At 49.4% G+C, this 27,108-nt stretch overlaps 1 protein-coding gene across 3 annotated transcripts; it reads right to left on the bottom strand.

The window, feature by feature from the left end:
* Positions 1-231: 231 nt before the first annotated feature.
* On the bottom strand, positions 232-22,186 carry CDHR1 (cadherin related family member 1). Of its 3 annotated transcripts, XM_039872265.1 has the most exons (17): positions 21,899-22,185; positions 21,163-21,258; positions 20,053-20,198; positions 19,145-19,195; positions 17,835-17,924; positions 16,538-16,624; positions 15,211-15,327; positions 14,097-14,240; positions 12,250-12,328; positions 10,698-10,798; positions 7,942-8,145; positions 7,232-7,384; positions 5,631-5,795; positions 5,020-5,087; positions 4,238-4,466; positions 3,315-3,572; positions 232-2,651 (listed from the first exon to the last, which is right to left on the bottom strand). In XM_039872265.1, the coding sequence occupies exons 1-17, from the start codon at positions 21,951-21,953 to the stop codon at positions 2,112-2,114; spliced, it is 2,583 nt and encodes an 860-aa protein (XP_039728199.1). In that variant the 5' UTR covers positions 21,954-22,185; the 3' UTR covers positions 232-2,111. The 3 variants fall into 3 exon arrangements, with proteins under 3 accessions (XP_039728199.1, XP_039728201.1, XP_039728200.1); XM_039872267.1 differs by lacking the exon at positions 14,097-14,240 and having other exon boundaries at positions 21,899-22,186; XM_039872266.1 differs by lacking the exon at positions 16,538-16,624 and having other exon boundaries at positions 21,899-22,186.
* Between the last annotated feature and the right edge of the window lie 4,922 nt (positions 22,187-27,108).

Here is a 27,108-nt window from a genome sequence, read left to right as displayed (position 1 = left end):
AGTCCAGGCCCATGACGTGCCACACTCAGGTAGACAAATCCTACAAACGTGCTGCTGTTAGAGGTGTCCACATGGCAATTTGAACAGCCTTCCACAGAGTTGGATCTGGAGATGGAGAGATAAATCCATCCACCAAAGGAGCCAGGAGGCTGGCTGAGCTTGGATGTGTGTCATGAAGACTAGTCTGTACAAGTCAACTAACAGGAATATCAGTAACGAGCTGCAGATCAGTTTGGATGTTGGTTAACAGATTTTATTTACCATTTACAAAAGAGGATAATTGCATGCAAATTAGGAGGATGCTGTACTCGCTGTGGAGGGTGAACTTGGTCCAGCACAGCCTTCTCCTGAAATATGGACTGCAAAGGACCTATTTGTTCAGTCTGGGCTCCTGACTTCTTAGAGCCCATCTCTTAACAATCTCTGGGTTGGGGACCGCAGAAGCTCCAGTAAGGATCCTGCACACCAGCACATCTGAGTAACACCTCAAAGCACAGACTCAGAAATTAAGAAAACTTTATATGCATATCATCTGTTTAAATAAAATCACTGATGTATTATTCTAGAGGGGTTATTAGTGGGCAGAGGAAAATGCAACGAACTGTTATATTTTTCTCTGGGTGTTCATTTCTAGAGTTCCTTACAGCGAGTTTCCTGAAAGTCAGACAGAATCTTTTTATATTAACCACAGAGGCCTACAAGTCTTCTCCCCTGGGGGAGGTGGTCTCAAGCTTACAAGGTGGGCCCCAGCTAGAAGACAATGCTGAAGAGCCAGGAGTCCTCAGACCAGGTCCCTCTGGCAATTGGGTGTGGCCTCTGGCAATCTCTCTTCTCTTGGCTACTTGTTTTTGTCATCTTGACAAATGGAGGTTTGGACTGGATGTGCCACCCAGCTCTTGTGCTCTCTGATGGCAGCTGGCCAGGGCTGCACAGGGGGTGTGGTGATGGGGAGAAGGAATGGATGGAGAGGTATGTGAATCAAAGGCAGTGCCGTCATCCAGCTCCGGATGCCGCGGATCAATGGCAGCACCCTAACCCAGCACAGCACCTCCTGGGGTACTTGGCAGAGTAGCTAAGAGGTTTCTAATACTTTCCAGAAGAGCTGCACCCCAGAGAACTTGTCTGTAAGAAAATACTTTAGATGTGTGCTGCTTTGCACTTGGTTAAAGCCCTTGTCACAACTGTTTATTTCGATCTTCATCCTGGACCTCTGTGTGAGGCAAACGAGACTTACTTTCTTCATTTTACAGGAAATTACAGGGATTGAGAAAGATGATCAGAGAGTCTAAACAGCTTTCCCAAGGTTACACCATGTGCACAAAAGAGCCGGATAAAAATGGGCATCTCCCCAGATCTCAGTCTTGATATCCATCCTCCACCTGCACTGTCTCTTCACAGAGTTATGATGGGACAGCTGCTTATAGAGGGGATTGAAGCCGCTCCTAATGCCTCTAGGGCCACCATTCTGACTCCAGCTTGGACATTTTCGGGCCCAGGGCAGCTCTGGTTGAGGCACCTGCCCTCACTCTTGAAAGGCCCATCTTACACCTCTGTGTCCCTGGCCTCCTGTAGGCACAGCAGAGGCTCACAGGGTCTAACCGAACACCATCCCCATCTTCCCAGTGGCTTTCAGGTACAATTCCGCAGTCGGCGTGTTTGCAGTGCATCTTGGCCCTTTCCTGCCGCATCTGTTCTCCCTCAGTCTGCACAGTTCACTGACCTCCAACTTTAGCCAGCACTCAACCTTTTTCTGCTCCTGCTCTTAGCTAGAGGCTTCAGGACCCAGGTTCTAGTTGGCCTTGTCACATGTGGCCGGGGACCTGCTTCTCAACTAAGGCTGCTGAGGCCTCAGGAGGACCTGTGAGGTCTGGGGTTGGTGAGTAGATGACACATAGAGCTGGCTCCTTGTTAATTCCCAATCTCTGTGGAATAGGGAGCATAGTAGCTGTGCCAAGGATCTGGGTGATAGGGAGGTATTTGCCAATCGCAGCCAGAACCAGAGAAATCCGGAGCCCTGGATACAGGGGTTACACCATTGTATAAAACAGGAGTGACCCTAAGGAGCAGAGTGGGGAGCACAGAGTGGGAAAGAGAGGGGCCACAGACGCACTCTAGAAGTAAGCCTTGCTAGCTACACTCTTCTTCTCAAATTTTTGCCTGAGCTCAGAGACCAGAGCTGACTGGACAGGGCTTCCCAAGGCCTTGGGTTTGGGAGACCACTGGGGTTGAGAAGGGGTGAGTGAGCCAGAGACCGTAGGCACAGTCCAGGGGGCTGTACCTGAGCTGGGCGCCATTCCCGGTGGTGGAGGGGGAGCTGGGGCTCTGGGGGGTGGAGGGGTCCCTAGGCTGTTGTTGTTGCAGTTCTCATTGGGAGGATCCTCTTTAAGCACAAACTTGGCAGCTGCCTTGGTCTTGCTGAACTTGAGCCACTCGATGCGGACAGCACGGGGTGCAGGGCTGGGCCGCTTGCGAAGCACACGCCGCACTGGAAGGACCTTGTTGGATTTCTTGTTGCGCCAGAAGGTGGCAGTGGAGATGAGGACGGTTATAGCCACAATGATGGCCATGATGCCGGCCAGCACACCCACAGCCTTCATGGGGTTGTCTTTGGTCTGCATCAGGAAGGCGTCAATGGGGCTTCGGGACATCATCTGGAAGAGAGAGCCACCCCTGCATCCAGCTGCTCCTGCCTGGCTCCCGGAGGACAGGGCAGGGGTTGTGAGCTCCGTTAAGCCTGATGGTTTTTAAACTTTCTGGCATCAGGCATTCCTTGAGAATCTGATGATTATTGTGGACTCCATTCCAGAAAAATGTACACAGAGAAAACACAATGTACACAATTCACCAGAAAAGAATGCACACAGAGAGCATGATGCAAACACCCTTTTTCAGATTAAGATCTGCATTAGCTGGACTTCGTTCTCCAGAGAGAACGAAGGATATCTCTCACCTTTGATTATGGAGGACACATCTACCCAAATGTATCAGGAATTCCTGAAGTGATGAATTTCTGCCTGACATTGAGCTGACAACTACATGATGATTGCACTTCTGCCTTTCAACACCCATATGAAGAAGGCATCACTATTCCCATTTTATAGGAAGGGAAGTGGAGGCCTAGCAAAGTCTAAAGTCACACCATTGATAAGTGTTGAAACTAGGATTTCAACCTGCTTCCAAAGCCTGTGTGTTTGCTAGAACAGGAGCCTTCATTAGCACTGTCTTTTAGAAGGAATCTTTCTCCCTCCGACCATGTTGCGGTGAGACCAGGGCTGGCCGTCGGACCCTCTTCCCAACCTGGGATTCATACCCACCTCAGTATCTGTGATGTCAATCTTGAGTAAGGCTGTGGTGCTGAAGGATGGGGAGCCACGGTCTTTGGCCTGCACCTCTAGGGACCATGTGTAGTCCCCGTTGGGTGTGATATTGTGCAGGGCATCCAGGGAGCGGATGGAGTTCTTGAGTCGAATCTCCCCCGTGTGTGCATCGATGTCAAACACATTGGCTGGCTCTGAGCGGGTGATGGAATAGTCCACCAGGTTGTTGGGCTCCTCTGCATCCTGGTCTGTGGCCTGTGCACAGAGAGGGACACACATGGTTGAGCTTCCAGGACAATAGTTATGTACTCTAGTTAAACCAATATGTCATATGGAACTTGCTGGGTTATGGGAAATGTTTCTGATCCTACTGAGTATACTAGAGTTGGGAGAGAAATTGAATGTGTGCCCTGCTATGTGCCAGGGTGTGTGCCAGGCCATCTATGTGTGTTACGTTGTTCCATTCCCAGAACAGTCTAGGGAGTAGGTATTGCTGAAAAACAAAAGTTTGGATACTAAGTGACTTGTCTAAGGATAGATAGGTAGAAGAAAGGGAGCTGGGATTCAAAGTCAAGTCTGCAGGGTTTTAGAGTCTATGCTTTTCTGCACTAGGAAGACAGTGTAGTTCAGTGGGAAATGTGTTGCTTTGAAATCAGACTGACCAGCTATGTGAACTAAAGTAAACCAACACTTAACCGATCTGAGGGTCAATTTTTTGTTTTGTAAAGTGGCAATAGTATCTTCTTTTCAGAGCTATTTCTGAGTTGAGGTGGGGTTGGGAATATACAAAGTATCTTAAACACCCTGGCCCAGAGTGAGAATCCAATACGTTTTCTTTTAAAATAAATTCTTATGCTACACTGTCTCTTATAGCTGCTAGACAAGGCTTTTAGGGGAGCTTACCTGTCTTGGAAGCCTACCTCAATTTTCACTGGGGACCCCAGCACCATTGTCTTCTCTTGGATTCTCTTTCCAAACTGGGGGTAGTGGTCATTGACATCTAGCAGAGTGACGAACACCTCAGCCAGGCTGTACCTGCCCTCCATGTCCTCTGCTTTCACATAGAAGTTGAACCTGGCAGTGGCCTCAGCATCCAGGCTGGCCCAGGGCTGGGTGTAGATGATCCCAGTAGATGGATGTATCAGGAAGCTGCTGGGCACAGAGAGCTCAGACAGGGGTGTACACAAGGACATGCGCATGCACATGTGTGCACGCACATGGATGTACACGTGCCTGCAGTAATGAGCTGCCTTTAGGAAGTGGCGGTAGTGCATTATGCAGCTCCTCTAAGGTGTCCCAACTGCCCCTATCCCCTTCCTTGCAGTGTGACTGAGGGAGGCAGGTCTACCCATCTACTTACTCATCTATCAAAATTGAGCTTAACAACCTGAGTCACGGTCCTCTCCTTTCCTCCTATGGCCTGCCCCTCCCTAGCCCAGCACTGCTTACCTGGCTCCTGAAGTCCTGGATCCTAACTCCAGGCCATCTTGATGACCCTTTCTCTCTCAGATCCCAGCATCTCACGGAGTGTGTCTCCAGTGCTTCTGCCTCAGGCTCTCCACTGCTTCCTTCCACTCCTTGCCCCTATGTTTGCCTCCCTGTCCTTTCCAGTTTCCTCCTGCCTTTGGCATAGACTCTATCCCCCCCTCAGCCTCCCAAATTCCTTGCCCAACGCCTTGTCTAGGATTTTGGATCTACTTACAGGTCTGCCCCAGACCCATAGATGGAGTATTTGACTTCACCCCAGGGACCTGTGTCTGGATCCACAGCCTGGAAGAGAGAAAGCTCCTAGTGGCATCTGCCTTTTTGTCTGGGCATGTTGGCAGCTCACGTGTCTGAGGGTTGTTTCCAATGGCAAAACAAGAGATTTTAGAGTTTCCAAACTGGGGAAAACTGATATGGATGCCTGTCCTGGAGACCTAGTTTTCTGCTCAGGAGGTGTCCAGTGTTGGAGGAACCAAAAGGTATAGATCTGGAAGGCATGTATTCTTCCTTTGTAAATGAGAAAGGGAAAGGAGGTAAGTCCTGTGCCCTGAGCTTGGGATTCACACTTATCTCCTCCTTATAGTCCCATAAGGTTCTGTTATCTTCATTGTATAGAAGGGAAAAACAGGGGCTCACAGAGGGCATGTAGCTTGTTCAAGGACACAGCTAATAGGAGTTGTGTCCTTGTTCAAGGACACAGCTAATAAGGACACAGCTAATAAGGGCTTTGCAATTCAAACTGAAGCCCAAGTTTGTCTGACTTCATAAGGTCCCCTTTGGTGGGGCTTCCAACTCCACCCTCAGTCCTTGGGCCAGTCCCCAACCTACTGTGACAGCCACCACGTTAGAGCCCCCCGGGGCATTCTCAGGGATCCTGGCAATGTAGTAGTGAGAGGTGAACTTGGGGACATTGTCGTTGGTGTCCAGGAGCTGGATCACTACATCTGCTGTGGAGCTGAACTTTTCCGGGGTGTTCACTTCAATGGCCAGGAGCTGGAGGAGGAAGGAAAGCGAGGACTTGTTTGGGTGGCAATCACCCTGCAGAGAACCTTTCCACTTCCCGTCTCAGCCCTAGACCAGCGCCTACCTGCCTCTTCTCACTTCTTACTCTCAGCTGCTATTCTTGTTACCACTGCAGGGGCACCTGTAAGGCCTTCCATCATTTCTCCCCACTGACTTGCAATGCCAGCTTTCTTATAGTTCCCAATTGTATGCCAGCCAGTTTCTTTTGTTGCACACATTTGAATATTCTTTTTTAGTTCCAATTTTAAAATTAATTTTTCTTTATGACATAATTTAATATTTTTTAGAGCAAGTTCCTGACTAATATTCTTTTTAAAAATTTTCTTATAGGTTTATTTTTCCAGATAAAAACCAATGTAATTGTGTCAAGTCCCCTCACCATCACCCTGAAGAAAATTCTAAGCAAGATTTAATTGAGGTGGCATCGAATTCCTTATTAAAGAGAATTTGCATTTTTAATAGAATACGCCTATACATTTCTTGTCTTCTTTATATCCCTTTGCTAAATTTTTGCATTTTTTTTGTCATTTAGATGCTGCATGTTTCTTGTTATGGTAATTCTTAGGAATTTCATCTGTCATTTGTCATTGTAAAAGAGAATCTTTTATTACTTTATTCTCATTGCTTTTTTTTTGTACATAGGAAAACTATTAGATTTTGTGTATTAACTTTGTAACCAATCATGTTAATCACTTTGCTACTTCTAATAGTTTTTCAATTTCTCCAAGATTTTTTCTAAGCAAACAATCACATCACCTAAACATAATGATAATTTGTCTCTTTCTTTCTAATGTTTATACCTCTTATTTTCATTATATTTCCAGGGATAATGTATAAATAATAGCGGTGAGAGCAGGCATCCATGTCTTGTTCTTGAATTCACAGAATACTTTTAGAATTTCGTTTTTAAGAATGATGTTGGTTATCGATGTGTATAATTTTAAATAATTATAACAATTTAAATAATAGCAATGAAGAATTTATTTTTCCTTTTTATTAAAATATATTATTTATATGTTTATGTATAATAGGCATCATTTATATGTTTACAATTTTAAATAATTATAAATACAAAGGAGTATTTTTTTCATCTTTCATTAAAACTTTTTTTCGGAATAGATGGCAGATATCAAGTGTATATGAGAAGAACATTTATCTTGACAATTAAACAGTTTTTCTTTCTCCATCTATTAACACAGCACATTATATATTGATAGTTTCCCTTCGAACCCTCATTGCATTCCTGGGGATAGCTGTAGTTTAGAAGCCGGAGCTCAGAGAGGCAGCGCGAGCAGTGGGAAAAGGCTCCCCATATTAGCAGGAGGGGCAGAAGGTGACAAGAGACTCCTCGGGAATGAGTCCAGGTGCTGGGATCCCCATTCAGGGCAGTGCAAAGCATCACTTACCTTGAAGGTTAACACTTTGAACTTTTCAAAATCAATGGCGGCTGAGTTTTCCACAATGATCGTGACTTGGGCTTCATTCAGGACCGTCTGAGGGACCACTCGGAAGATGCCCCCGGGTCCCACCAGCCGCAGGTTGAATTTGGCATTGGCTCCCTGGGCAACAGAGTTTGGAGAGAGGAAACAAGGAGGACAAAGGAGAATATAAATTCATTATATAGTCCTGCTAAGTGAAGAGACTTCGTATGCCCTTAACCTTGGAGGTAAGTATTATTATTTTTTTCTATAGGTGAGATGATCAAGGTTCAGAAAGATTTAGCAGGCTATGAAGACTACACAAGGGAAAAAACACATAGGCCTAGCACTGTGTTGGGCATAGAGGCAACAGGACACATTTTACAAACACCTGTCGGGCAGGTCAGATGTAGAGGTGCTTTTGTTTGACTGGTTTTTACTTTTTAAATGATTGCGAATGTCTTTAGGCCAAGCAGATATTCTTTGGTTAGTTATCCTCTCTCTCTCTCTCTCTTCCTGTCTCTCATCTCTCTCTCTCTCTCTCTCTCTCTCTCTCTCTTATACCCCCTTGTTTTATTCATTTTGTGACCCATCAGGCCCCTTGTGACATAAGCAGTGAAGGCTGATGCAGACTAAGCTTTGGGACCTTGGCCCCATATAATTTAGAGGAAGACAGGATGTAGGGCAGGGCCACACACCTGGTCCGAGTCGTTGACGGTGATCTTGAGGCCCCGAAGAATCTCCCCCTGAGGCGGGTGCTCGTACATGGACAGCTCAAATCTGTTCTGGGGTCCACTCTCTCCATAGAATGTAGGCGGATGGTTGTTGAGGTCCACGATCCTGATGGTGACTGGGACCATGGCCTGAGCAGCTGGGCTCCCTGCAGAGCTGACTTCAGTCACCTAGGACAGGGACAAGTGGCTATGGTTGTGTGACAGGCTGACTCCAAGGTGGCTCCAATGATCTCCACCTCTTGGTATTCATTCTTGAGTAATTCCTTCTCCTTAAATGTGGCCTGACCTGGTGACTTGCTTCTAACTGATAGAATATGGCAAAGATGATGAGATATCACTTAGTGATTAGATTATAAGAGATTCTAACTATCGTCTTTTAACAGACTCTTGCTGGCTTTGATGAAGCAAGCAGCTGTGGTAGAATGCCCATGTTTCAAGGAACTAATGGTGACCTCTAGCCAACACTCAGCAAGGAACTGAGGTTCTGAGTCCAACAGTAAATGAGGAAATGAAATCTTGCCAATAACCATGTGAGCTTGGAGAGTGCTCTTTCTTCAGTACAGCCTTCAGTGAGAACCCAGTCCAGGCTGACAACTGGATGGCAGCCATTTGAGATTTTGACATTGAGGACCTAGCTTAGCTGAGTCTGGATTCCTGACCCATGGAAAATTCAAGATACACATGTGTGTTTTTTAAAGCCACTAAGTTTGTGGTAATATATTATAACAGCCATAGGAAACTAATACAGTGCTGGTACTAATCCTGCTTAGCAGATGAGGCACAGAGGGGCGAAGAAGTCACCTGGCATCACAGCTAGTGAGTAGCAGATGTGTCTAATTCTTTAACCAGTGCTTTCTCTACCTCACCACACAGCTCCCTCTTTGCAGTCAGACATGGATTCAAACCCTAGCTCTACCACGTTCTGTCCTTGTGTCCATTGACCAGGGAGAGGCTATAAGGAGGAAGGTGTGGAGATGCAGCAATAAATGACTAATACAGGTTGCAAAGCCAGGGCCGAGAGTCCATAGGCATCTCAAGAAGCATGTGGCAAATACCATATGAGCCCCTTCAAGGACTTCCTTCCTTTTTGGTCTATAAACACACTCTTGTCTTACCTATCCTAAAATTTCCTTCCCCGGACCCCAGTCTGTAACACTCTACCTGTTTCTTAACTCTCCTTTCTTAGAAGCCTATACCTGCTGTCTTCATTTCATACTTCACATCAATTCTCAGACCATCCCTAGTTCAGATACTTCACATTGACTTCCATGTAGCACGTGGCCCTGCCATTCTCTTTTACCTTTCCTAGAGCTCTATGCCCTCGGCTAATGCGACTGCTCTCTGCAGGTTCCCCTCAACCTCTGGGATATCTCCTCCACGTGCTCCTCCTCCTTCCTCACCCTAAACCTTAGATGTGCCCGCAGCTGTGTACTTGGCCTATGGCTCCTCTCTCCCCACAGACATACTCTGGGTGATTTCATTCCCTCTCATCCTTTAACAGCTACCTGTATGTTTGTACTCTCTCCTCTAAATTCTAAATCTGTATACCCAGGTTTGGATGTTTTAACTTGAATGTTCCTGAAGCACCAAAATTCATCATGCCTGTCTTATCCAATTTGCCTCCTTCGGCATGATATCACCCTAAGCTCATCCATCTCTCTCTTTCCCCCGACGCCTCATAGCCAGTTGACTGCCACATTCTGTGGAATCTGCTTCCTTCATATTTTGTGATTTGTCCGCTTTTGCCATTCCACATCCCCTCATCTCCATGGGTCCTCTTCGCCTGTCGCCTTTTGGCTAATGGCACTGCCCCCTTGCCTGTTGTCTTTTTCTCTCCAAACCCAAGTCAGTACCAGTATTTTCAAATGCTAGGCTGGCGCTGGTGCCAGAATCACCTGGGAGCTCAAAACATGCAGAGTTCTGGGTTCACCTCAGCCACTCTGGGTTCCCACTCCCAGGAGTGGGTTCTAGAAATCTTCATTTACCATGCTCTCTGAACTTGAGAACCCCCTTGTCTAGTGAGCAGCTGGCATGAGCTTTTTGACATGACTCTAATCCTGCTCAAAACATTTCAATGGCTCTAGTGCCCTGGGGTAAGAGCAGCTACATAATTTTCAGGCCCAGTGAAAAGTGAAAATATGGGGCCCCTTGTTCAAAAATTATTAAGAATTTCAAGATAGCAAGAGCAGAGCATTTAACCCCAGCATGGGACCCTTCTAACCGTGGTCCTTGTCCATGAAGCTGGCCTTGCTCCAGGGAAAACCCATATCTGGTATTCAGGGCCATGGCTCCTCTGGCCCCAGCCCTGGAATCCAACCATTCCTCCATCTACATGTTGCCCATGGACATTTTGCTCCAGTCCTACTTGATTCCTTGTCTCCCTAGTATATTATGTGCCCTCGCCTCCAGCGTGGCTCTTTGCACTTTCCTAGCTTGGAAAGACTCCACTCCACCTCCACCCCACAAGCACTCCCCTCCACCAGTCTCCACCTGTTGGGTCCTACCTGTGCTCAAGACATAGATGCCTCAGTCCTACCTTCTCCTGCTTTGTTACAGCTCTTTGCTTCTGAATGTACATCTTTCTGTCACCAGAGGCTTACTGTGCATTTGCTGCAGCCTTCACACAGGCTACCTGAGGTAGCCCCCTCCTCAGACTGTGAGTTGGGAGCTGGCCCTTCTGGGGCCAGACGGCAGGGAAGGCCAAGCTAGAGGGACGTTACCTGTACATGCAGTTCATACACCTCTCTCCGGAGCTGAGCAGGGCTCTGTGTGACGGAGATGGCTCCAGAAGTCTCATTAATTTCGAAGGCTTCATCACTCCCTATCACAGAAGAGAAACGCACCCTGCAGTTCTGACTAGGGCCACAGGAGGGCACAGGAGAGTTGTGCCAGGTAGGGTGCCATATGTTCCTCAAGCATTATCTCACTGAAGTCTCCAGTAGAGAATGTAATTCTATCATCCATGTCTTGCCAATGAGGAAACTGAGTCTCAGAGGGGCTAAGTAACTGTGTCCAAGGTTACAAAACAAGTGCAGAGCTGGGATTTGAACTCACTTCTATCTGGCTCTCAGATTCCATAGTACTTAGCTTCTCTTATGTATTGTGTGTGAGTGTGCGCACATGCGTGTGTGCATGTGCGTGTTGGAAAGAAAAAGAGAGGAAGGAAGAGATTCAGAGGAAGGGAGACAAGGAAGAAGAGAGAGAGAAGGGAAGGGAGGGAGGGCAAAAAAAAAACAAAAACAAAAAATAAACAAACAAACAAAAAAAAACAACAAAAAAAAACAAAGCGAGAAGAAGAGGAAAGAGACTAGAGAAGCGAAAAGGAGAGTCCAGAAGAGAGAAGAGAGGGGTGCTTGGTGATTGTGTAAAGGTTTGAAGTGGTGGTGGGGAGGGAAGGTAGTTGAGGGCCTGTGTTCCTAGAAAAAGGAGGCTGTGTGTGATTGTTGGCATGTTTGTTCATGAATGAGCTGCTGAAGGGGGAAGTGTGCACCAGGCATTCTCCATTGCCTCCTCCAACCGTGGCCCTAGCAACCCTCCTAGCAACCCTCCTAGGGCCAGGGTTGGAGGAGGCAATGGCGTCTGAGTGAGAGTATATAGACATATGCATGTCTGGGTTCAGACGTTAGGTGTGATGGCCCCACTGAGAGGCCTGGCCCTGTAGGGACTATCCACTGAGTGCTGCAGAGCCCACCCCAGGGCTGGCCCTACTCGCTAGCTGTTGCTCAGTTGTGGAAAGAGCATAGACTTGGAGTCAGCAGCCTTAGGTTCAAACCCAGTGGGAACTTGAGATGCCCATTTAGCTTCTCTGAGCCTCGGTTTTTCATCTATATGTAGGACTAGTACTAAGGAAATGCCATATCATCATTATATTTAATTCATTTAACTCAAGTATATGTTTGAGGCCAAAACATTTTTAAAAATTAGAAAAAAACATAGCGATTTAAAGAACATAAGACATGTTGCCACCCTTCCTTGTCAATAAGCATATGCCCAGGGTGAAGGGAATATAAATCTGTGACACTCGATATGCTCCCCCACCCAATGCTTTTACCCTTGTCACAGGACATAATGACAAGTGGGGGTCAGAGGACATGCCCATGGAGACTTGCTGCCTGATGGAGGGACCCAGCCTCTCCTCTTTATACATCTTGTGCTTCTGGCCCTATAGAGGAAACTAGGACTCAGAGAGGTTGAGGAACCTTGCTTTGGTCACCCAGGGAGTCAGAGTTGCTGCCCAGTGATGGCCTGTCCCCAAAGTTGCCCCAGACTCACCGTTCATGAGACTGTATAGAATGCGGTTGGGTTTGCCCCGATCTCCATCCATGGCGACCACCGTCAGTACCTCCGAGCCCTTGGGGTAATAGAAACAGCTGCTTGAGGCTCATTGGTGAGGTGAGGACTCTCCCCTCCTCTGACATTGCCCCTATCATGGAAGGGAGGTGCTGCCCCCACTCAATCCCTGCTCTGTGGGAGCTCAGAACACCCACTGGCCTTCCGGGGCTGGAAGGACAGCCTGAGCCCCGCTGCTCCTCATCCACAAGGGTTGGCATGTGGGCTGCCCAGGGATCCTCGGGCTTCACACGTCTTACACTGCCTCTTTTCCCACATATCAGACTCAGCCCTTACATCTACTGTTCCCACCCTTCAGCTTCACTCCTTCTTCCTCATCTATTTTTTGCCTTTAGAGGTGTGGAGAAGGAGAGGTAAGAAATTGGTGGGAGAGGGGCCCATACAGAGCAGGTCCAATGCATTTTTTCCTGTGGCCCTGGAGGGCTGTTTGAAGGGTTTGGGCAGGGGTGCCACAACTAGACAAATCCTGTTCTGCCTTGGCCTGCCACCCTCTTCTAAGCTTCCTACTCAGGTCTTTCTCCCTGGCCTATCCATACTCGGGCCGCTTCCTGACTGTCAAGTGCTGCCTCTTCTCCCCTCAGCACCTCCCTCCACCATTAGCTCCTCAGCAGGACAGGGCAGGCCTACCCCTGCCCCATCTTGCTGCCCTCCACCAGGGCAGCCCAGCATTTCTCTCCCCCTTGCTCTAGGCTCATCTCCACCATTCAGCTGCCATCTCTGGAAAGGTATTATTTTAGCTTGGGCCAGCATGCGAATGGTCATTAGTAAGTGTTTTTCATCATTTTACAAAGTTGGGAATAATCAGAAACCAGGGAAGTGAACATTGAGAATGCAATTCAATTCTACAGAGAGTTCTTGAGCCATGGTCATGTAAAGTCTGGTTCTGGCTATATCTCTCTTCAGGGAGTTCACGCTCTGGCAGGGGCGTCCTGTGAATACATGGGTGCATACCAAGGAAGGGTGGACTCATGGAATGGGTGTACCTAGTGTGAGAGCAGAGAGGCAGAACTCTCATCTCAACCGAAGGTGTCAGGGGAAGCAGTGCCTGGGCGAGGGACATCAGGCCCACGGGCATGTTTCAGGCAGAGGGACAGGGGCTGAGTGGCAAGACGGGCTGGGGTAGATAGAGGACAATGAGGGCTCATGGGTGGAGGGGCAACTGGCCCTCAGGTGCCAGGCCAAGGAATGGAACCTTTCCTGAGAGGCCTAAAGACGAGTGCAGTAGCCCAAACACTGGCATCAGGGACTGCACGGACGGGGAGAGAGCTGAGGCCAGCCTTTGAGCTGAGCCCATGTGATGTCTACCAAGGGTCGTGCTGGTTCAGCAGCAAATTCTGGGAGAACTACTGATCCAAGGGGCCCCAGGCTACAGAGTTGGGGCTGGAGAGGCACAAAGGCACTTCACCTCCTGTACAAGATGTAGGAAAGGCCCTACCCAAAGGCTGTCAACTACCTTCCAGCCTCTCTTCTCAGCGCTTCTGAAAGGCCAACCTTGCAGTTGGTCTGGGATGTGTTTCAATGAGGGAAGAAATGCCTGGTACAGTCTTGGCACCCAGTAGGTGCTCCACCACAAGCACCTGCTTCCTCTTCCTTATGCTTCTGGAGGCAAAAAGACCTGAGCCTAAGTGAGTGCTGAGGCGGCTTCTGTGTGAGGAGGGTGGCCTAGGGCTGAGCCCAGCCATCACCAGCAGGGGAATCTCGGGGCAGTGTGAAGGGCAGGACAGAAGGCACCAGGAAGGGACACTGGGCCAAGGGGTGAAGCCACCCACCGGAACAGTGTCCTCGTACACATAGCCATAGTAGGGTATGCCCACGAAGACAGGGGCCGTGTCCTGCACATCCTCCACGTTGACTGTGACCATGGTGGTGGCTGAGAACACCACATCAGCCCCTCGCAGCCTCCCTCCGCCATCCTGGGGAAGAATCAGAGAGTGAAGAGAGTTTGGGGTCTAGAGGCAGACAGACTTCGGTAGAATCTGCCTCCTGCTACTTACTGGCCACAGAGCCAGCTACCCTCTCTGTGTCTGTCTGCTTCTATGTCACTGAAGATAATTCTCCTCTCATAGGAATGTTGGGAAAATTAAACAAGATGATGCGTGAAGGTCTTCAGTCAGTGCCTGGTATGTAGTAGGCACTTAAAAATGGTCTTTTGGAAATAGGCTTAGTTTTCTTTCCAAGAAAATCATGTTGGACAAGTGGCAGAGGAGGGAATCAGAGCCATTTCCCCTCCCACCCAGGAACCACAGGTGCGGCTGTCTCAAGACTCCTGGAAAAGGCTGGACTGAAATGGCCTGTAGCTAACATGTGATCAGCAAGGGACTTTCTGGAGAATTAAACACTAAGCCTGGAGGACTGAGGTTTCCTGTCCCCAGGGGGAAGAGGAGACACTTTGGCTGGGCCCCTGCTGAGTTACTGGTCCCACACCACCGCAGTTTAGAAGCATGAGTAATTTAGTTAAGCCTCAGGGGTGGATTGATGTGGAAACTGATGCTCAGAGAGAGTAACTGGTCACAGACAGAGGAAGTGGTGGGGTGAGCAAGACTGGGAGGTGCCCAGAGGCCAGGTTGTGGGGGATGTAATGGGGCATGAGTCTCTAGGCCATGGCCACCTGATCCAACAAAGGGGAAGCTGGCCTGTCAGTCTTGAGGAGGTGTGTACCATCTCCCAGGAGGGAATATGCTCTCTCCAGCCCACAGATGCCAGCCTCCCTGAAGAATATGTCCATATCTGGGCAAGGTCCACTCAACATAGATTCTGAGCAGAATCATACCTCTGCTCTTCATACTTCATTATAGAACCTCACTCTGTTCCAATCTAAGAGTGGCTTCCTCTGACAAAGGCTGAAAAAAGACTGGATGCTCCCCATTTCTCCCTCTCTATTACCTTGGCAACCACGGTGACGAAATGGGCCCGAGCCTTCTCATAGTCCAAAGTGGTCCCAGCCCTGAGGCGCAGTACACCGCTGTGGTGGTCCACGGCAAATTTGGTGGACTGCATATTCTGTAAGAGTGAGGGGCAGGATGGGCCTTGGGGAGGAACCCTGGCCAGCTCCAGAATGCCTACTCTGCTTGCTGAAAAGGGATCTTCACTGTCCTTGGTCACAGGTACTCTGGTTTGGAGCTGAGGTTCAAACTTCAGGACACTCAGCCTTTCTAGTTCTCAGGGTCCTCCTTCCTAGGGCTCTGGGCTTCCCCTCCCACTGCTTCAGGGAAACCAAGGAGTTCTCTTCTAGCAGAGCCATAGCTCTTCTCTCGGCTCAGCTAGAAAACAATTGGGCCAAACTTTGGGCTAAGCTCTGGCCTGGAGGTTCCAGCAGGTAGAAATATCAGCAGAGTACTCTAACTTAGAGGGTGAGATCTTCAAATTCCACCAAGTTAGTGGCCAGTCCTAAGCAGCATCTGGTGCAGGAGATGATCTGCAATCTAAAACAGAGTTCTTGTGTATCAGGAATTCAGTGAAGATGTGCTCTTATTTTTTCCATTTTACACGTGAGGGAACTGAACTGAGAAAGTTAGATTATGGGTCAAAGGCCCCACAAGTGGTAAGTCGTGGGATCACTCCAGTATTCCTGGAGCCCAGGGAGTTTCTCCAGAACCTGTGTTTTTAACCACCAAGCTGTACTGCTTTGAAAATTGTGAGAGCAAGTGAGTAAATGTGGAGAGAAGAGGAAATGTTACAGAAATGGCAGCCATGTGAAGGGCAGCTGGTTCCTGGGAAGCCCAGGGAGAGGCAGGAGGTAGAGGGAGGGGTTTTGCCTTTGACAGGGTGGGTAGGATGGACGGGGTGGGGTGGGGGCATCATAGCTCTGTTCCTTCTGAGAGCTGCCCATTCTGCCCTGTTTCCTATTGACAATTCTAGGCCCAAACAGCTTTCTTCCACCCTGAGTGGGTGCAAAGTGCCCAGGCCTTCTCCTGGGGAAGGGATGGAGATGGGGAGCTGAGAGTCCTGGAGATCTGGGAGAGGGAAGCAGACCAACTCATAGGGAGCCAGTCAGGGGAAGACAGCTTCCATTCAGGCCCCTCTCATGTCCCCACCTGTCTGTTCTACCTCTGCATTTACTGAGACCTTATTAAGAGCCAATGTGGCATCCCTGACAATCTTTGGGAATAGTAGAGGCACTGACCTAAGGGCCTTGGTGATTGAGGTGGGGGGCAGCCAGGTGTCCCCTCTAGCTTGGGCCTCTGGTTATGTACTGTGTGCTCTGCCTTACCTGTAGGAAGTAGGTGACGCTCCCTCCAGAACCTGTGTCCTTGTCCACAGCATGGACCTTAAAGATACTGCTCCCAGCAGGTGTGTCCTGAGGGGTTATATAGCCATAGGGGGTCAGTCCTGGGCCAGTGACAGAATGCTCAGGGAACTGGGAGTATGGAGGGCCATGGAAAGGTGGGTTCAGGGGGAGTGAAGGGTTGAAAAGAAGTGGAAAGGTGGTGATTAACCCAGGGAGCCCCCAAAAGGGAGAGGAGCAGTGACAGAGGAGACACATCAGAGTGGGCACAGGAAAGCAGAAAGAGAAAGAAAAGAACAAACAGACATCCTCTCTCTGAAGATGCCCTCAAGGAGAGAATGAAAAAAACTAAGACTCCAAATGATAAAGGGTTTAAATACAAAATGATAACAGGGTTAATAAACACGGACATGTTCAGCATTACCAGGAATCACATATATTCAGTTTAGAGCCAGAATGAAATATCTTTCTCCTACTGAATTAGTAAACATTAAAAAATTCGAGAATCTCCAGTGTTAGTGTCAGACAGGGAAACAAACCCTCTCCTACATCCTGGGCAAAGATCAGATTGGTATCATTCTGGAAAAGGAATCTGGTAAAACCTCACAGGCTTTTGAAGTGATAGTTTTAAATCTTGGAATGTATCTTAAGGAAATAATTCTAATTTGAGAAAAGGAACTTTTATATTCAGAATTTGATGTTTCTTATGACAGCAAAAATTTAAAGTATCTTAAATATCCAAACATAAGAGAACAGTTCCATAAATGATGGAATGTTCATTTAACAGAAGCTAATAAAATGATAGTTACACAAACTTTACAATTAATGGGGGAAATGCTTATACTAAAAATTAAGTGAAAAACAGTGTACAGAAAGCATATGCTTAGTATAGTCGCAACTATGTAAAACAAAATAAATCCGATAATCACAAAATGACTAGAAATAAATAGACCAAAATTTAACAATATCATCTCAAGATTTTGATACCTTTTTTCCTGCTTTTCTATATATTTCACATTTCCACAATAAATGTACATTTTGATTATAATGGAAAATAGTAAATGAACAATTCTTCAGAAGAAAAATGAATGTGTGAGAGGATGGCAATGGAGGTGGAGGGGAGGACATGAAGGACAGCTCTCTCATGGGTACAAGTGATGGAGAGGTGCTCTGCACTCTGATGCACGTTCCCCTTGGCCAGGTCATAGCAGGCAGCCCCAGAAGGCAGACCATGGGTCTGGGATGGGAGTGTATCGGCCTTGCCTAGTGGCCCCTCACTCACCTCAGGAATCTGGACGATGTAAGGCTCTTGGATGAACCTGGGAGCCTCATCATTGGCATCAGTCACCAGGATCACGACTTTTTCTGCCACCTGAGAAGGGGCAAAGGGGACAGGAGTTGAGGCAGCGAGACCTTCTGGTCAATAAAGGGACAGTGGCCCCTAATGCCCGAGGTATATGTCTCTACCTATCCTCATTCCCTCCCTCCTCCCTTCCTTCTTCGATTCATTTATGCAACAAATATTAAGCAAATACTTAGTGCCAAGCACTATGTTCCATCCCAGGGACAGAAGACACAATCTAATGTGTATTTTGCAGGATGAGGTGGCAGAGCTAAGATTGGCATATAAAAGAATGGTGATTATATTACTCAGGGTGATAGCAGTGGCATGACAGGCACCGAGGGCAGGGCCCCTGCACTGCATGACTCCATGGCCTAGGTAAATGCATCCCTTGGGGCTATGGGTGCACAGTGCAAGAGGCTGCATCCAGAGGCTCCCAGAAGAGGTATCTAACTGGACTCTGGTGGTGGATGGCAGTGAGTCTTTGCAAAAGAGTGAGAATTAAGCTCTGAAGCAGTTTGTCAGATGGGAGAGGGAAAGAGGTGAAGGAGCAACATGTACAAAGGCAAAGAGAGTGAAAAGCAAGGTGAGTTCAGAGAACATAAGTAGATTTATGGCTAGATGGTTGGAGGGTGAATGTGGGAGAAAGTGTGGGCAAGGAAGAGAGTGTCTGATTGGGACACCCTGAAGGCCAGACTGAAGCTTGGGTTTCATCCTGAGGGTGCCGAGGGTCAGCTGTTAGTGCTTTCTAAGCTGGGCTGTGGTCAGGCCTGTGTACCACAGTGATGGTTCTGGCTGAGTTTGGAGGTGGATTGGGGTCAGAGAGCCTGTAAGCAGGGGAGCCCCTGCGATTATCAGGGAAGCACTGATGGGGGCCTGGGGTAAAATGGTGACTGTGGGGAAGGACGTAAGGGAGAAGCTGGGGTCTGGGTGCCCAGGTGTTCAGCTTAGGTGACCAATGGGGCAGATCCAAAAATCAGGTCAGAGGAGGCAGACAGGAAAGCAGATTTAAAGAGATGCTGTGGGATGTAGGTATGCTCCATCAGTAGTGCAGCTGATGGATCATGCTCTCTTCATTCTTTCTCTTTTCCTCCCTTTCCCACTGGTCTCACCCACTGCAGCCCTCTTCTGTGAGCACATTGGCTTGGGTTTGCCAGGAGTCCCCATCCCCCAGGAGGTTGGAGGAGGGAACTGTGCTCAGGCCCAGGGAGCTGCATGCTGCCAGGGGGCTGGCTCAAGTGTACACTCACCAGATTCAGGCCGTCAGAAATGCTGATGATGGCTTCAATCTCATCCTCCCTCTGTGAAGCACAAAGACTGAGTGAGTGTCCAGGAGTGACATATCCTAGGTACTCCCCGAGGCTGGGGGTGGGGGGAGGGCGGGGAGCTGTCCCTGCCCTACTGAGCCCATCAGAGCAGGCCAGGCCATGTTGATTCTGGCCATGCTTGAAACCTTCTTTTGGGGGCGTGCATGTCAGGGGTTCTCATGAACCCAGAGGGATTGTTGAGGCACCAATAGGAAGTGCTCTCTAGCTAGAAGGAGGAGACAAGCTAACATAGTGCGTGGAGGTCTCTGGAAGAAGGGATTTTTCCTTTTTTCTATACCCTTTCCTCCCCCCTATCTCTCCCATGCCTCTCCATATTCCACATTTCTGCAGAGGTCCTGGTCTGAATCTTAAGCATTCGCCCAGACAAGCTGAGACCTCAGTGAGGAAGAGCGTCAAAATCACCGAGTTTCTGGGGGTTCCAGGGAGGGGCAGCCCGGTCACACTTCTACCATCCCCCCCACCCCCTACCACCCCAAAGCAGTCTCTGAGGCCCACCTTTTACTTTTCCTACTCTGGCCTGTGGCTGGTGGTGTCCACCATCAGACTAAAGCTGGCAGCAGCCCCACAGTTATGTGGCCAGCTGGGCCAACCAGCCTGGTGTGGCATCTCAAATGAAATGTAGCCCATGCCCTGTTACCTGCGGGTTCAGAAGGGTGCATAGGGATGGATTTTTTCCAGACTCAGATCCATTCTCTAAACCACACCTTCCAGCCCTGATCTGCTTTCTGAGTTTTCTGTGGCTTATAGGACCTCTCCAAAGACGGTCTCTAGGGGCCCTTCCAGTTCACAGAGTTTTGTCTGCAGGCAGTAATCCTCACACCTTCCCATACCTCTCTGTCCAGCTCTTCAACCAGGGTGATGTTTCCAAAACTGGGGTCCACGGAAAAGACGCTTCTAGAGCTGGGGTCGAAGCTGATATGGTAGGAAACAGGGTCTCCCTCAGGGTCTGTTCCATTTAGGGTGTACACATGAGAGCCTGGAAGGAAACAGAAGGGAGACCAAGAATCTGGAACTTTCCTAAAAGTGACTACAGCTCAGAACCAAGGATTCAAATATTTATACAGTGAATTTGCAATTCAGTGCCAAAGGCATCACCCTGAACTAAGCACTTACTACTGGCCTCGCAGCCCTGTTAGTTGCCTCCCACTCTATCTTTATTCTTCATTGTCAGTGAGATGTTTGGTATCAACCACTTTACAGATTGTCAGCTATAAGATTGCAGAGGAATTTCCCCTCTGTTGTGCCTAACTCTATGGCCTCTGACTGGTAATGGCTCCTGTTCCAGGATCCAAGATCGGGGGGCTCTTTGGGGAAGTGGGTAGGGTAAAAAGGAGGTGCCATTAAGGCGGGAGGGGTGGCCCATGGGGCAGCACTGTTTCCCCCCTCTGGGGATTAGTTCTTCAGGGATTTCTGAGCAGGTGCCTCTTTTACACTGCTGACTTTTTGCTCAGGGACCCAACCCAGACAAGGCTAGGCAGAGGAAGTGCAAATATCTCTCCTCTTTCTCCTTCCTCTGTCTGCATATCCCAGTGAATCCAGTTAAATGTTCTCAGGCTTGTTTAAAGCCTAAAAGATCTGAGGCTCTGGGGGGTCACTACAGTTGCTCAAGGTCACACAGTGGTTATGGGGCAGTTGCCGCCATGCCCAGCCATTACCACTATGCTGAGGACTTCTGCCTGCCCGCTAGGGCCAGCCCTGTCTTCCGGTTCCCAACAGGGTCTCCAGGATTTGCGTGGCTTAAGTCTCCATGGCAGCCCTGACCTCCTTTCCTGCAACTGCCCGGGGGAATTCCAAGCGCAAACAGGGCTCCCCAGGAGCACCGGCAGCCTGGCGCTCTGTGTCTCTGCAGGCTCGGGGGACTCATGGTTCCGTGCTGTGTCCAGGGGTACGAGGGCGGCCCCTCTGGGAGACTTATGGGGGCCAGTGCCAGGGCTCCTCACCAATAGGGGTGTCCTCCGGGAGGCTGAATAGGGCCATGTTTCCGTTAGTGCTGCCGAGCCCGTTGTCGAAGAAGTGCGGGGCGAAGTTGGCCTGGGCTAGGAAGAAAACACCAACAAATGGGCACCCAGACACTCGGAGGAATAACTTTGCATCAGCACGGTCCGGCTTCTGGCCCCTGACCTGGGCAAGATGGCACTCCCCTCTCCAGCCCTAGCACACCGACAGACTCGGCTGGGGAGCCACGAAGAGGGTCCCTTTGCCACCACCTATCGTGGACTCCAGCTTGTCAGGGACACGGACCATCTGGGGTGCTTTTTTTTAACCCAGGCAGCGGCCAAACTCAACCCATCAATGGACTGACAGGGAACACGAGCAGAAAGGGACAGCGCCCTGGCCAAGGTCACATCAGGAGAGCGGGGAGCTCTCCCTTGTCCCAATAGATAAGCCTCTCAACCGCCCACTCTGCTTCTGAAGAAGCTGAGGGCAGCGGGGGCCCTGGCCCCAAATCTGGGGTCTCCAGAGTACTGGATTCTGGGGAAGTGCCCCGGGAGCCCCTCTGCCAGCAAAGCCAGGCAACTGGAAGAATCTCCCCTGTCCCGATCTCCATCCCCCAGCCCGAGTCTCACTCTGGAAGTGAACAGTCCAGGTCCAGAATTATGTCTCTGTGTCCCCTGGGTAGCGCCGGCGCCCACCCCTCGCCCCCACGGAGGCCCGGGGGACCCAGTGGCCACTCACCTAGGCAGAGGCACATCAGCCCCAGAGCCAGGGCTGTCCGCGGGCCGCGCCTCATGTCTCCGCAGGAGGGTAGTGTCGCTCGCTGCAGATGAGGCCGGGCACAGGAGCACGGAGCATGCCCCAGGCCCGCTAGGGACACGGAGGTGAGAATGGGGGTGGCGGCAGCGGCGGGAGTGGGCGCGGGGCGGGAGCGGGAGAGCGGGGGTGAGGGCGCTAAGCGGATGACAAGGCTCAGATCTGCGCTGCTGGAGAGCTCCCGCCGGCGCCTAATGAGGCCAATCAGTGTGCGGAAAGCTGAGAGGACCCAGTCCAGCAGCCGGCCGGCGTGAAGAGGGAGGGGTTTGGAGGGCGGACGAGGGCACTCTTCTTTCTTGCCACACTCCCTTCGCCCAACTCTGGAGTGTGGGAGCCAAGGGGCCCCTGGTCCCAGATAGGAGCACTGCGGAGGAGGCCGAATGTCTTCTCCCAGGGTGCCCTGAGCGGGGCACTGGAAATTTGGGGCTTCTCTTGGGGTCCCCAAGTCCCAGTGGATAGGGTTCCTCTGGAGATTTCCCTTTTTCTATAAACTTCCTCTGTGACTTTCAGGGAGTTCGCTGCTCTCTCTGAGCCTGAGGTTCCAAACTGTAACCCAGTCTCAGACTAGAGAGATCCTTCCCTAGAAATGGGGGGAAGGGAGGGGCGGCAGTAGATGGGCTTGGGGAGGGCACTGTCTTCCAGGACAAATAGGTTCCAGGGTTAGTGTCCCTGAAGGCTTTAGGGGTGAGATCAAAAGACAAAGAGGAGGATTGTGGTCTGGAGAGAAGCAGATGGTGAGGGGTTATCAGGACCCCCTTGTCTAGGACCTCAACCCATTCCTGCCCTGTCTCCAGACCAGGTCAGCTGTCCCAGAGGGTCTGCTCAAAAGTGGAGGCTCATTTGTGTGGTGGGCAGCAGGGAGGGTCTTCAAGTCTCCACAAAGGTGGGAGGCAGAAGTTGCCAGGCAGCAGGCTGGCCTCCCTCCCCATTTCCAGAACAGGGTCCGTGATCATGGAGAAGCAGCAGACACACTTAAGCCTTGCAAGGAACAGTTTGAAGACAGATTCAAGTCCTATCTTGAGACAGACTTGCTAATAGAGCTGGCTAACACTAGTATGGACTGCCCCAAGAGGATGAGCTCCCCGTTCCTGGGAATATAGTTAGGCAAAGCAAGCCACTGCTGTGGGGACCTTGGATGCTCAGATCTAGAAGAAGCAGGTGAGCTCTGAGCCTTTCTGGTTGCTGATGAATTTCTCTGGGCTGGATGCTTATTTTCTTGCTCTGACACTGGAGTTTGGTTGGAGAAGAAGCCTAGTCCCTTTCTACTCACAGTGGGCACAGAGCAGTCACTTCAGGCCCAAGCTTGTTCCTGTCCCGAGATGCCTTTGGGAGGGTCTGTCAACAGACGGAGGAGACTCCTTTGTGTGCTCTCTGGGGAGGCCTCCGTGGCTGCGGTCTCAACATTCCTCCCTAGGGGTTTTCTCAGGAGTAGAACACCCCCTGCCTGCACCCCCCTCCCCAGCCCTCCTTGATACACTTTTAGCAAGGATTAGGGATTAAGGATAAGGAGAAAATGATTCAGTGGTCCTACAGTGTTGGCAATTTTCAGACCCAATTAACCAAAATGCTTCTTGTTGAAGAGTTTGGCCCTTTGGCTAGAAAGATGCACTTTATTTTTTAGATTTAAAAATTTTTAGTTTTCAATTGCAGTTGACATTCAATATATTATTTTATATTAGTTTCTAGTGTATAGCATAGTGGTTAGACATTTATATAGTTTACGAAGCGATCCCCCTGATTAGTCTAGTACTCCTCTGGCACTACACATAGTTATTAAATAGATGCAGAGAACAAACTGGTGATTGCCAGATGGAAAGGGAGGTTGGGGGCGGGGCGGGGGGGGGAGGCGGCTGGATGAAAATAGTGAAAGGATTAAGAAGTACAAATTGGTAGTTATAAAATAGTCACGGGATATGAAGTACAGCATAGGGAATATAGTCTATGAAATTGGAAAAATGCACTTTAAATTGCACAGACACTTCTACGTCTTTGTGTCACAAAATGCTGGAATGAAACCAAACTAAGAATTCCACAAGTCCTATATTCAGATGAGGAGACTGAGGCCTTCTGCAGGTCATCCAGTGAGCTGGAAGCAGAGTGAGAGTTTCCTGAGGCAAATGTCTTCTCAGTGTGCTGAGAAGAGGCCGTGCTCTTCTCTGTGTCCTGCCTGCCCATCTCCTCATAAAGTGGTTCTGAGGCCTTGACTTCTTTCTTCAATTCACTCAGTCAAGAGACTTGCACTGGAGAGTGATAGGGAAGGAGTACCCTACATGCCATGTGTGTGTGTGTGTGTGTGCAAGCATGTGTGTACTGTCACCCATATTATCTCATATAATCAGCATGGCTTCTCCTGGTACGATTATCCCTGCTTTAGAAAGGAAGAAGTTAAAACACAGAGAGGGTAACTTGCCCAGGCTCACACAGTCAGTGAGGGTCAGAGCCTGGATTCATATCCAGTTTGGGTTGGTTCCAAAGAAAGTTGACCCCCAATTTTATATACTGAAATGCCAGGAAAGGGAAATGTGGAAATGACTGAGTGAACAGTAGTAGGGAGTGGTGCATATTATCACACATGTGTAAGTGTTCAGATCCACAGCATATTTAAACATGGAGTTGAACAAGCAAAATGGTTGCATTTCGATGTAGAAAAAGGACCTTTTCAGTCCTGACATCTTATAATTTGGTACCTCCCACCCTCTGGTTCAACCTTTGCAAGTCCTGAGAGGGGCAGTACAGTTAGACAGATTAAACGACTGATGAGCCAAAGACTTTTTCCAGGGCTGGATAGCAAGTCTGTCCATTACCTCTAGAGCTGTTCACATGTTACCAGCCTGCTAGTAAACTGGCAAGGTCTGGCCACAGCTTGGGAGACTAGACTGGAGCCCTGGACACACCCAGATCCTAGATGTTTCATGGTGTTTTCAAGGCAGGGAAAATGGCCGCAGAGTCAATCAGGGGAGTCATATGTGCAGTTCTTTGTGAACAGTAACCAGTCAGGGCATGGCCTCTGCAAGGCTCCAGAAAATGGTCTACCTTGCACAGTTTGTCCAGAGCTAAGCTCGGAGATGAATCAGCAGAGTGGTGGGCACACAGGACTGTAAAGTACATGTGGTGCCCAACAGGAGGCTCTATGATAGCTGGAGATGAAACTGGTCCAGAGGGGCCTGTCTTGAACAGCAGCGGGGAGAGGGAGAGGCCTGAGTCTACTTAGCTTTGTGGAAGCAGGTTTATGATGACTATTTGGTTTTTATTTCAGAGCCAGGCATTTCTCAATTGCTCACTTACTCTAACAGCCTTCTGTGATAGGCTGTCTCGGTCTGTTGCTCTGGGAGGTCCCCTGATCTCCCTGATGTCACACGGTGGGCACATGACAGAGCCATCATTTAAACCCAAGTCTGTCTCTGAAGCTTGTGCACTGTAAACTACATCAGCTGTCCCGATCAGGGAGTGTGGGCCCCTTTAGTTGCCATGGAGACTGCACACTTTCTCTAATGATGCTTGCCAACATGTCTAGATTCTTCAGAGAGTCAATTAGGGCAACGTAAGAATTCCAGTTTTCTAACTTAAAGTCACTTCCAGATGTTTGGGTTTTCTTTGTAATCTCATAGGGTCCCCAATGACTTTAAATAGCCTTATGCACAAGACTGCCCCCACAGACTCGATCGACCATTTAAGGGTGAAGTTCTTCCACCAAGATTAAAAATCGAGCCCAAGTGACAAGCTCTGGAGGTGGCACCCCTTAAGTGAGAGGGGAAAGAAATGTGCCTGGCATTGGGCCTCCTGCTACACATGGGCACCTCTGTTTGGGAGTCAGTCTCAGGCTTTCCCTTACTCAGTTCAGTGGCCAGGCACATGGCCTTTGAATTGTCTCCCCGATTCGCTCTTGAGTACAGGTGTTTAATTTTGTGTGAGGTTTTTTCCTTTACTTTTTTTGGGGTGGGGTGGGGGCGGCAGACAGAGTGGAGAGGATTGAAGAGAAAGGTGAATGAAGGACAAGGGTCTGGAAGGGCTAGCTCTCACATTGCTGGTAAGTGAGGGGTTCACCTTGCCAAAAGAGTTTCTGGTGAGAGCCTGATACAGCACAGGAGTGATCACTGTGGACTTGCCCACACAGCCCACCCAGTTGCCAAGTCTACAAGGCCACTGCTGCTCAGGAAGCCCTCTGATCCTTCTCTCTGTGCCTCGCCTTAGTTCTAGCACATTCCACCTCCTCCTAATGGCCGTCCCTACCTGCATTTTCTCCTGATTACAAATTATCTCCGACTCCTCATCATCCTCAAGAATAACTCTAGATATCTGATGGTATTCTAGGTGCTCACATGGCCCCAGACTGCATCCCCAACTTCCCCTTTTGTCCCCTGATTTTCCTGTCCAGTTGCTAAATTTTTCTCAAATACTCGTCTCTCTGCCCAGCCCTTGCTGCATCCTTACTTCACCCCAATACGTGTGTGTGCAAGCGTGCGTGCGCACACACACACACACACACACACACACACACACACACACACACAGATCCCCTTCTCCAGCTGTAACTCTCCTATAACTCAGTTCAAGCGTCAGCTTCTCATGTCCTCACTCCCTCTCTTAGGCCTGGCCCTCTACCTCAGCGCTCACAACTTTATGAAGCCATGATTGCTTCTCAGCCCTCTAAGACTGTATTTGCTCATCCCTGAGCCTCAGAATCTCACACAGACTGACCATTACGTATCCCAAGAAGGAGTGAGTGAGTGAGTAAGTGAGTGAGTGAGTGAACTCATGAATGAAGCTTCTGAAAGGAAGTGAAAGGGCTGGCCTAGGACAAGGTAAGGACTTCTGGCTGCCCTGGGACTGCTGTCCCCAGAGCCCTGTGCCAGAGAGCCTCTGCCCATCAGCCTTGTATCTGGTGGGTCTGGCATTCTCAGACATGGCTGTGGGGATGATGCATGGAGGGGCTTCTTACCTTGCTGGGAAAATCAGATTAGAAGGGAGCTTTATTAAGAAATAAGCCTCTTAGACCTGGGCCATCTGTCCCCTCTGAGCAGCAGCTTTGCAGCTCTGCATTCACTCTGGGCATAAACACTTACCCCAGGGTGGGACAGGGAGACAGGGACTTCCCTGAACCAAGCCTCCTTGTGAGCCAGGCATTTTGTGGGTAC

The sequence above is a fragment of the Pteropus medius genome, unplaced genomic scaffold (assembly GCF_902729225.1).
Source record: "Pteropus medius unplaced genomic scaffold, Ma_sr-lr_union100, whole genome shotgun sequence".
NCBI classification, from domain to species: Eukaryota; Metazoa; Chordata; class Mammalia; order Chiroptera; family Pteropodidae; genus Pteropus; species Pteropus medius.
The sequence above is the reverse complement of the archived record's forward strand: the minus strand, read 5'-3'. Positions and strand labels throughout refer to the sequence as shown.

Bases quoted from the DNA above. Each gene is read 5' to 3' on its own strand.
- CDHR1 (XM_039872265.1), bottom strand. From the start codon at position 21,953: ATGAGGCGCGGCCCGCGGACAGCCCTGGCTCTGGGGCTGATGTGCCTC. The intron at 15,328-16,537 runs GTAAGGCAGAGC...TCACTCTTACAG, and splicing joins GCGTCACCTACTTCCTACAG to AATATGCAGTCCACCAAATT. The intron at 10,799-12,249 runs GTGAGTCTGGGG...CTTCTGTGATAG, and splicing joins TCTATACAGTCTCATGAACG to GGAGTGATGAAGCCTTCGAA.